The 11,156-nt window shown below is 40.7% G+C and overlaps 1 protein-coding gene across 2 annotated transcripts; it reads left to right on the forward strand.

Annotated features, from left to right (window-relative positions):
- Positions 1–3,767: 3,767 nt before the first annotated feature.
- nr4a2a (nuclear receptor subfamily 4, group A, member 2a) lies at positions 3,768–8,204 on the forward strand. Of its 2 annotated transcripts, none has more exons than XM_087804079.1 (8): positions 3,768–4,010; positions 4,583–4,661; positions 4,747–5,588; positions 5,849–5,993; positions 6,092–6,255; positions 6,503–6,705; positions 6,780–6,958; positions 7,037–8,204. In XM_087804079.1, the coding sequence occupies exons 3-8, from the start codon at positions 4,749–4,751 to the stop codon at positions 7,291–7,293; spliced, it is 1,788 nt and encodes a 595-aa protein (XP_087660205.1). In that variant the 5' UTR covers positions 3,768–4,010; positions 4,583–4,661; positions 4,747–4,748; the 3' UTR covers positions 7,294–8,204. The 2 variants fall into 2 exon arrangements, with proteins under 2 accessions (XP_087660205.1, XP_087660206.1); XM_087804080.1 differs by having other exon boundaries at positions 3,774–4,010; positions 5,849–5,978.
- The last annotated feature ends 2,952 nt before the right edge of the window (positions 8,205–11,156 follow it).

The following is an 11,156-nucleotide window of genomic DNA, read 5'->3' on the forward strand; positions in this document are numbered from 1 at the left end:
ACTAATGTTGCTGCCAATTACAGAGCATGTCATGACACCGTGATTCATGAATATTCATCACTGACTGATATAGACAGCGGCCGTGCGCACCAGCCTCCGATCCCATTTGACTCTCTCATTGTGAATGGGGAACAGGTACCTTCATCATGCCATGGCGGCGCCTTCCAGCTGCAAGACAAGCTGCTCCAGAAGGCATCGCTAGTTAACAGTGTGTTATATAAAGGTGTATAAAAGTGATGAAGTGCCGGCTGCTTCTAAAGAGCAGGCATTAAAGCATATTAAGTAGACATTTAAGCTTGTGTGAGGAGCCGGTCCTAGGAATGGAAAGACACCAGCGCGGTCGAGGCAAGATGCCTTCAGGGTCGGCTCCGTTTCAATTGCAAGAGAGTTCGGCTGCCGAGCGGTGATTGGAAAATGAAATGAGGGTTTGTGGAACCCCGGCAGAACCCGGAGAGATCGGAGAAGTTCATTTACTGAATAGATCTTGTTTAAAACCATCTGTGGGAGGATGAAGGCAATCCAAAGAGAACTGGCTAACTACAACTGACCATTAGCATAATGGCGCTAGCTAAGTCAGCCGTTTGAGACTCTGAGCAGAGTCACAAGTCACTCGCTGCATTAAATTAAACCGGTTACAGAAGAAAAGATTAAATATGTAGGAGAAGATCAGGTGATGAAATGGAAAGACTAGCTGTTTTCTGACCAAAAATCCAAAAACATCTTTAAGAAGTTTTTCATCTAATCTTACAGGTTAAGCCAACATTCTCACGTAATTATTGTGATTTAAATCTCTTACTAGAGAATTCATTCATTTTAGTACTTCAGTGACTTAGGCCCATCTGTCAAATTGAGCCTGAGAAACCTGGGTGTTGTATTTGAAAAGGACATGTCTCTAGTACACATCAATGTGTTTGTGTCTCCTCGTTTAGACTATTGTAACAGTTTATTTTCATGTGTTAACAAGAAGGATCTTTCTCACCTGCAGTTAATACAAAACTCTGTAGCGAGAATTCTGACCTGCTCTAGTAGAAGAACTCACATTTCTCCGATCCTTAAAACTCTTCACTGGCTGCCAGTTTCTTTCAGGATCAACTTTAAAATTCTGGTTCTTACTTTCAGATCTAATTCTAATTCATGGTCAGACTCCTCCTTACATGAGTGATCTGATCCAGCCTTACACCCGAGCTCGGGCTCTGAGGTCTGTGGATCAGAATCTACTGTTGGTTCCTGAACACACTTCTGGACCAGAGGAGAAAAGTCCCTCCAGACTGTTGCTCCTAGGCTTTGGAACGATCTTCCTCTCCCTCTGTGTTGGATGTATCTACTGACTTCTTGAAAAAACATTTTAAGACCTATTTACACTAATTTTCTGGGACTCCTGTGATTGTCTTATGTTGTATTGGCCTTTAGAGTTTTCAAATTTGTAGGTATTTTGAACTGTGTATTTCTTTCGATTGTTTAAGTGCTTTGTGACCCTGGTCTAGAAAGGCGCTTAACAGTAACTGTTACTTACTTACTTACTTAAAAAGCATCAGAAATAATGTGGAAAAAACTCAGAATATGTATATTTAAATAGATACATTAGTTTCTAATGTAAATAGATATGAATCTATAATATCGAAAATCTCCAAATGCAATGACTGTATCAAGGATTAGAAATAAAGTTTAAATGGCTTTAAACATCAGACAGTGACAAATAATGACAATATGATTTGACAAAAACAATAAATAAATAAAATGTGTTACGTAACCCATAATAAATATAGTGTGGAAATTGTTAATTAGATCAATTATGAAACTAAACAAAATTAAATGATTCCAAAAATACGTTTTAATCAAAGGTCGAATAAGGACATGGAAGCAGCTTCGGTTCATAAAAGTGTTGATTTGTAGTGGATCCTGATGTAAAAGAGGAAGTGACCAGTGGTTTCATTGTCTTTGGGTTAATGAGAAGGTTAATTGTGAGCAGCTGAGGCTCAGAGTGGGTAGTGAACAATAGTGCCCTCTAGAGGCGAGTGTAATACAACTCCTCCCCCTTTCCAAAAAAAAAACAACCCACAAACCCCACCACTCAGCATGCTCTCTGCATGAAATACACAACTTCCTGCAGACAAATCTGTGTCGTAAGAATCCCACCGACCTCCGTGTTTGAATTACTGCCCAAACTAATAAAAATTCTGGGGACAGACTGAAGTGGGAGCCCAGGTGTGACCGTCAGATTACTCCCACATCAGCGGCTCCATCGCTTCAGAACAATGAGGCCCCGCAAGATTCTGTAGGCGACTGCGTCAACTTCTGCGTCACTCCTGCATCCTGGCTCGACTATCACGCTTCCCTCTCCAGGGTCCCGAGGTGGAGCTACAGGCCCGGCTAATTACCAAACACACACATTCAATAGGCAGAGCCCCCCCGCCCGCCGCCACCGTACCCCACCCCATCTGAAGTCTAAATCTGGCACACAATTGCAGCACGCCGGCCCCCGTCGGATGATAGCTAAGAATAATATTGACCCTTTCTTTTCTTCATCAGGCCCCTCACGTGCTGCAGCCACTGGAACACATCGGCTTGTTTACCTTCTAGAAACACAACAATAGTGCGATTTGAAATACAATACACTCGATACAATAGTTCTATTTGTAGATTATGGGATCTAAAAATATGCTTGTGTTACAAGTTTGCATGAGGGTTTAAGTAGTTGAACAATCAGACTTAATACTTAGTACTACGTTTTGTAAACAACAATAGCTTTATCGACCAGTGGTGGCGCTGTTTTGCTCTTTAATTATTGTGGATAATTGCGAGAATAGAATGATGGGATGGAGGTCAGCAGTGTAACCAGACAACAATTAAATCAAAAGTTGAGTAGATAATGGAAAACACAATCATTTTTCATCTTTTTAAAGTTTTTTCCATGATTTATTTTAGCACATTGTTGTAGTGATGCAGCATAAAAGTAGTAAATATATAATTAAACATGCGTTGCAGCCTACTCCCATCAGTATGTGAATGTGTGATGGGGGAATGCATGACTGTCAAAGCGCTTTGTGACCCTGGTCTAGAAATGCACTATACAAATAGACATTATTATTATTATTAATTCAAATTGTTCATGGTACAATATTTAGTTTAAAATAGCTAATTTTAGTTTTTATGTATACTTTTTTTTTATATATACTTATCTTGTTAATGGTGCTGATCATAACACAGGGGGGCCATCTGAAAGGTCAGTCAAGGGCCACCAATGCTGGGCCTTACCCTGGTTTTGAATGTTGACATTCATGATATCAAAACAAAAGTGAATTTAAACGCTATATGTATGTCCTTAAATGTATTTGTTAATAAAGATCAACTCTGTGTTTGACATATTTTTTGTGTGTTCTAATAAAATATAGTCTTTTTACTAAAGAATGAAATCAAAAATAAATAAACAAATTGTCATATTAATGCATTACTTGACTCTTTCATATCTAGTAAGTGAAACTAAACGTTTAAATTATTTATTTTCAGCTACAATCTTAAACATATGAATATTATTATTTTAAATTGTTGATGTTGACATACTTTTTGGAAGGGTAGGGGGGTGACTTGCAACCCCCCCCCCCAAAAAACCCACATGTGTGCTGGTGTCCATGTGGGCAGAAAACATACATCACAGAGCAGAACCAGCAGCGATGCTAGGGCTGAGGAGAGCTCGGCCTCCCATTGGCCGGCGCTCCTGTCGACGCGGATGACGTGCGTCTGTGAAACACGTGGGCCGCCAGATCCAGAGCTCACATAAACAAAGCCACATTGGTGTGAGTGGGTTAGTCCAGACTGCTGTGCTGTCAGCGCGCGGAGTCACGGGGGTTCGCCACTCTTTGGGGTTTTTGAGGTTTTTGCTGGTCTCCACCGAACGCACATGATTTCAGGAGCTTTTTTTTTTTTTCTTCTTCTTCCCTTCGATTGATGATCCACATCTGCTGTGATTATTTCATGGATTGCGAGACACGAAGAGCCTGATGTGACAAGAGGTAAGACTTTTGGATTCAAGATCAGGATTTGATCTGAAATCAGCAGGATTTGGAGACTAAACAGCTCTTGATAATATAATTGTGACTTTTTTTATTTTATTTTTCAATTTAAAACACCACATTTTATAAACTATATTTATATCGTCACGACAATAATCACTAAAATAAGTATATATCAAGTGTACATCATATTTAATTCGTGTTAAATTCATGTATTATTATTAGTATAAAACTTGATGCACAAAACAATCTTGTCAATTGAAGGATTGTATAAAAGCTTCTTTAATAACTCCATTCTGAACTTTTCTTTACTAAAACCTAAACTTTATTTGCCTGTAAATATAACAATATTGCTTTTTTTCTTAAAAATAACAGTTAATATTGTTAATTCTGATTTAAAGTTCGCTTTTTAAAACTTCACGTGTATCACAATAAGACGAAAAATAAAATAAAAGTGTATTCCAATTTGAATCATTCGCTCAAGAGGCTTTTAAATTAGGATAAAACGTCAATTTTGTGCGTAAATTGAGTTTCTTATACGTTCAAGTAACGTTTTTTTTTATTATTATTAGGGGAAGATCCAGAAAAGCATCCGCGCCTCCACGCAGAACTCATTTCAAGTGTCGCACCAACTCTTTCAGACGACTTGAGGTAACTAGAAACAAGGAGATTTATTTCAAAGGAGCGACAAACATTCGGGTGAAGATGCTGATGTTCTCTCGTCTCGCTCCCGCAGCCATGCCCTGCGTCCAGGCTCAGTATGGATCATCACCCCAAGGCGCGAGTCCTGCCTCCCAGAGCTACAGCTACCACTCCGGAGAGTACAGCTGCGACTTCCTAACGCCCGAGTTCGTAAAGTTTAGCATGGACTTGACCAACACCGAGATCTCGGCCACCACCTCTCTGCCCAGCTTCAGCACCTTCATGGACAACTACAACACCAGCTACGACGTCAAGCCCCCCTGCCTCTACCAGGTGCCCCACTCGGGCGAGCAGTCCTCCATCAAGGTGGAGGAGATGCACAGCTACCACCACCAGCAGGGCCACCTGCCGCCGCAGACGGAGGAGATGATGGTGCACTCCGGGTACTTCAAACCGTCCTCCCCGCACGCGCCCAGCACCCCGAACTTCCAAGTGCAGCCCAACCACATGTGGGAGGACCCCGGATCCCTGCACAGTTTCCACCAGAACTATGTCACCTCGCACATGATGGACCAGCGCAAGAACCCGGTGTCGAGACTCTCCCTGTTCTCCTTCAAGCAGTCCCCCCCGGGGACCCCGGTGTCCAGCTGTCAGATGCGCTTCGACGGCCCGCTGCACGTGTCCATGACGCACGACAACCCGCACCGCGGCCTGGACGGACAGAGCTTCGCGGTGCCGGGCGCCATCCGCAAGCAGGCGGGTCTGACGTTCCCGCACTCCCTGCAGCTGGGACACCAGTTGGTGGACAGTCAGGTGCCGTCGCCCCCGTCGCGCGGATCCCCGTCCAACGAGGGTCTGTGTGCGGTGTGCGGGGACAACGCGGCGTGTCAGCATTATGGTGTGAGGACCTGCGAGGGCTGTAAGGGATTTTTCAAGGTGGGTTTTCACGAATTAAGTAGAAATATCGAGGAGAACTTGAACTTTGATTCCGGTTCGGGTGATTTTTACGCGCAGATGTAAAACGTTAGATCCGGAACGTTTTAGAAAGTCTTAGTTTTTTTTAATTAAAACGTTATTTCCGATCTACACAATTGAACATTCTTATAATAAGTACAATTTAACGCCTTTATAGTGTGTGTTTATAAGAGATAAAGGCCCCGCAGTTGATATTTTTCCTCCCTTTTTCCTTTTCTCAGCGCACAGTCCAGAAAAACGCAAAATACGTGTGTCTAGCGAATAAAAACTGTCCTGTCGACAAACGCCGACGAAATCGGTGCCAGTTCTGTCGTTTCCAAAAGTGCCTCGTGGTCGGCATGGTGAGAGAAGGTATGTTCAGGCCAGGTATTTATTATTTTTCCACTCCCACTACTGTCTTCTCTCTCTATCACGCGCGCTGATGGATGTGGCTGACGGTGTTGTCGTTTTCTTTTCTCTTGCAGTTGTGCGAACAGATAATTTAAAAGGTCGAAGAGGACGCCTGCCATCCAAACCCAAAAGTCCCCAGGAGCCTTCACCTCCGTCGCCACCCGTGAGCCTCATAAGCGCACTAGTTCGGGCCCATGTGGACTCCAACCCCTCCATGTCAGCCCTGGACTACTCCCGAGTGAGTCCCTTTAAATCTATCACTGAAAAGTTTCCTGGCCTTTTCTCGGACACTTAATGTGGCAAAAAAAAAAAGCGCATTGAAATGTGGAACTTAATAAAAGAAAGACATTAATTTAATAGTGGAGAGAGAAAGGGGGGGGGATGAATAAAAGAAAGAGGCGCTCTTTAGTCTCTTTTTGCAATTTCACGGATTATATATTTTAAAAAGGAGCATCATTAAGTCTCCGTTTTAAATTAAATTCCAGTTCCAGGCGAACCCTGACTACCAAATGGCCGGAGACAACACTCAGCACATCCAGCAGTTCTATGACCTGCTGACCGGCTCCATGGAGATCATCCGAGGCTGGGCCGAGAAGATCCCCAACTTCGCCGACCTTCCCAAGCAGGACCAGGATCTTTTATTCGAGTCGGCGTTTCTGGAGCTGTTCGTGCTGCGCCTCGCGTACAGGTGCGCACTATTTTTTTTATTTTCTTTTTATATAGATCGCAAAAACATGGCTTAAATTGTCCTTTTATTGGCAGGTCCAACCCGGTGGAAGGGAAGCTTATTTTCTGCAATGGCGTGGTGTTGCACAGGTTACAGTGCGTGCGTGGATTTGGGGAGTGGGTGGACGCGATCGCGGAGTTTTCGTCGAATTTGCAGAGCATGAACATCGACATCTCGGCGTTTTCCTGCATCGCGGCGCTCGCCATGGTCACAGGTGCGCACAAAAATAAAAGAAACCCCCTTCAAATTCTATTCAACTAATCCATCTTGTTTTTGGTGTGTGTTTTTATAGAACGACACGGGCTGAAGGAGCCGAAGCGAGTGGAGGATCTGCAGAACAAGATCGTCAACTGCCTGAAAGACCAAGTGACTTTCAACGGCGGAGGCTTGAATCGGCCGAACTACTTGTCAAAACTTTTGGGGAAGCTCCCAGAACTGCGCACGCTCTGTACACAAGGTCTGCAGCGCATCTTTTACCTAAAACTAGAAGATCTCGTCCCTCCACCTGCCATCATTGACAAACTCTTCCTCGACACACTCCCTTTCTGAGTGGCATGAACTTTTTCAAAAAAGACGACAACAAAAAACTCGTTTAAATAACCCCGATTTGAAAAAAGCTTCTCTAATAATATCAAGAAAAAATAAGCGAGATATTGAATGCTGTTTATTTATCGTTGCCAAACAACGTCATCACTTTAATCTTGTAAGTATTGATCTTAAGATGTAATATAATTCACACACACACGCGCGCGCACACACACAAGACATTGTACATTAGATTACTGCATCGATTTGTACAAACTTTGTTATAATGAATTTATTTAATTTGGACTTCGTGCCTATGTGTTTCTGACAGAACTCCTGAAAACTATCCAGAAAAGAAAACGCATGATTTATCCCACTTCCCTCTCTTTTTTTTTTTTGGTTTTCTTTTATAGGCTGATGTCTATATAAACTATATACCGGACACTATGTAGTCTGCTAGATTTGATACAAGTTCGTAGTTGGCACACCCTTTTGACGCATATGTGGATTAATAATATCTCATCTGTATAGAGAAATGAGGGACTCATGGTGTTTGTAAAACTGTCAGACATTCCTTGTTTGTATGTGCTGTAAGTATTGTTGCTGTTGAATATAAACGTTTCTATATATTTATTATTTATATCGCCAACACGAAGCATGGTGCAATTTAAAAATCAGAACCATCCAAGTTTCCTGCTGAGCACGTTTGTCTACGTTCCATGTGTTCTAGAGCTAGATTTGACTTCAACTAATACGGGAGCTTGTGTGCGAGAGAGTGTGTGTTTGTGTGAGCGTGTGTGTGCGTGTGTGTGTGTGTAGGCCGAAACATGTTTGACATCATGGTGTACTGCTGTGACGCATTTTGATGCCCAAGTCCAAAACTTTAGAGATAAAGAACTATTTAATGTTTACAAATAAAACTTTTAAATGAAAAATTTCGTTGAAAAACATGTCTCTCTCGATTAAATACAGAACCAAAAAACAAAAAAGAAATTCGATAACACCTGTTTTTTTTCATCATTGTATTATCGGTTCTTCTCACCTGAAGGCCTCGCTGCGCACAAACAAACTCCTGGCCTTCCGAGTTCAATTTCATTTTACGCCCGTTTCTTTTTCACGTTTCAAAGAAACATCATTTGTCGCATGTTAAGGACATGCATTTTTTTCTGTCCTTATAATATTCATTTATTAATCTAATGCGTTTATTATAAATATTTGTATTTAGAAATAATGGTTTTCGTTTTAATTCATGTGTAATATTTGGTTTAAAAGCATCATATTTGCGAACATTTGAGTCCGATGTCTTTCACGGATGATCGCAAAATTATCATTTGTTTTCTTCATTTCTGAGGCTTAAACGTGAGACCGATTTAAACTAAACATTTATGTTGTTCATATTTTATTTTGGGAATGACTGCGGGAGGTTGCGCGACGCTTTATATTGAAAATCATAATTTGGGGGAAAATGGATGGAGGATTATAAACAAATAAAAGTTAAGATATATTATATTTTATTCATATAAAAATGCGAATTAAGTGATGCGCATACGCGTAGAAAACTCATATATTTACACATATAAGTGTTGAAGATTTATTCCATTCGAAATTCACACACTTTTATTTTGCGCACCTAAAATCCGCGTCATTTCCAACTGCTCACCATCAAACATTCAGAACTAAGAAATAATTCTTCTAATTCCTTCTTCGTTCTGTCACAATATTTGTTAACGCACTGCGTCCATCTCCCCATATTGCGCCAGATCTCGGCGGGCATTTATTAAAACCAATTGACTTGCGCAAACTAATTCAAACCAGCTGTTTAGCGGTAATAACTCTGCAGATGAACACTTGTATATAAAGCGCGCAGTGATTGGACTGTCACGATCCTTTAAGTGGAGTCTGTGGGAGCAGAAGTGATGCCTTGCTCCAAGGCACGTCTGCCTCCATATTTATCACACCATCGGGATGAAGGGAGGGCGTTCTCTGGTTCTCTCCTCTTTTTTTTTTTGTTCCATAGCCATCAGAAGGCAATAAATTGTCTAAATAATTAGATGTGTAAAGTCTTAATTCCAAGGCAAATTGGGAGAGCATTCAGAAGCAGTTTGCTGACATTTAGCAGATCTGCTGCAACGGTTCACTACCATGTCACAAGTGTTGACTCTCCAGTGCAGTTTTGAAGACACTCTGCTAATATTGCTCAAATTCCTGTCGTGATTATATATAATGAGAGGACACTCAGTCTTCATTCATTAGGATCCTCATTTACACTGAGGGCCTGGGATGAATATTAAGGATGTGTCTGAAACAAAAGCCAGGGGAGATCAGCGTTTAAGAGTGAAGGGAAGTTTTACACGACATTTTTTAGACTTTAAAATACTTTTTGTACTTATTTGACTTCTTATTCAATCGGAGTATTCATGGTGGTCTTATCCACCTTTTATTTTTTGTTTTCTGGCATGAGTGAAATCCTAAAACCCCTAAAATAGTCTAAAAATGCCACCTTGTGATTCGAGTGTGTTATAGCAATGTTTAAATTAATTAATTTAACTTTTAACTTGCGAAGCTAATTCAGTGTAACTACTGATATTCATTAGATAACAATATAAATATTATAATAAATATTTCATTAACAAGTTTCAAGGGGGAAAGTACATTAGTCATATGGAGGCACGATTAAATGCGAGAGTCGACAAGATGTATCAAAAATATTGTCATAGTTTCATAATAACAAACCTAGATAAGTTAGTTATTAAAGATTCCCTCGGAGAGTTAAATGCAAGTGAGTTGCATTTGTGATAAAGAAAAAAAAAAGTCAATATATCTGCTTTATTTGGTGATTTCTATTTACTTATATCTCTGCATCTATAGTGTCGTGACAAAGTACCTTTAAAACAACAATTCTCTTTCAAATGCACGTGTAAGAAATAGATCTGACGCAATATCTTTAAATATAATTAGCTATAAACACAAATATTTCACAAGAATGTTCTTAGAAAGATAGTGTCTGACTTGAATCATGGTCACAGACTGGTTTCTTGATTGATATAATCCGTCTTTAAATCTGAATTCTAAATTATTTTGTATCTTCCTGTCCAAATTGTCATGTAAAAAATCTCAACCCAATCCCGACAGCAACCACTGAACGCTGTTTATCTCCATGGAAACAATCTCTTACCTCAGAACCGCATTTATTTGATTCTTTTTCATCTCACAAACTGAGCGTAAAGAAAACAGTGTCTCTCTCAGACACACAAAAGCCTCGGCCACTGAATCTCGAGCCGCACTCGAGGACCCATCATAAAAAAACGTTGTGTATTTGTCACACGGAAGCCACCGCGGTCGACAATGTGTCCGCCAGGAAAAAGACAGATGTTGGTCAATAGTTTTCATCAGCAGACCACTTGTGTCGCGACAGGGAGACGCGAGAGGGACGATCCGTCAAAATAAAAGCGGCCTGATGGGAGAATTTAGCGGCGAGGTAGCAACACTTCTCTTGTGTGTGTGATAATGGTTGTGTCTCCGGAAACATTGTGAGTCTGTTTGGAAGGGAATCACAAGTTGAAGGAGATGATGGTTAACGTGGTCAAGTCAAGACAGGATAATGTGTCACACAAATGTGGATTAATATGTTTGGAAATAGATACACTTACGCACAACTGTTACACAATGTTCGGTGTCTATTCATGTCCAGCAAGTTTCTTCTTATTTTGGTGATTTTTAAGTTTTCCTGTTGTGTATTTATCAATGGCAGAAATCAACAAATCAAATCAAGAGTCCAGCATTTTGGCGGCCATTTTTTACCATTTTCTTATTTTAATAACCTGAAATAATCCCTACAAAACAGTGTATTGATCGTTGGAGTTCAAGTTAAAACATAGCTTTGAAAT

This window comes from Callionymus lyra, chromosome 12, assembly GCF_982586985.1.
Source record: "Callionymus lyra chromosome 12, fCalLyr1.hap1.1, whole genome shotgun sequence".
Taxonomy (NCBI): Eukaryota; Metazoa; Chordata; class Actinopteri; order Syngnathiformes; family Callionymidae; genus Callionymus; species Callionymus lyra.

Excerpts from the sequence above, each read along its gene's own strand:
- nr4a2a (XM_087804079.1), top strand. The coding sequence starts at position 4,749 with ATGCCCTGCGTCCAGGCTCAGTATGGATCATCACCCCAAGGCGCGAGT. Across the intron at positions 5,589-5,848 it reads GCTGTAAGGGATTTTTCAAG|CGCACAGTCCAGAAAAACGC; the intron begins GTGGGTTTTCAC and ends TCCTTTTCTCAG. Across the intron at positions 6,256-6,502 it reads CAGCCCTGGACTACTCCCGA|TTCCAGGCGAACCCTGACTA; the intron begins GTGAGTCCCTTT and ends ATTAAATTCCAG.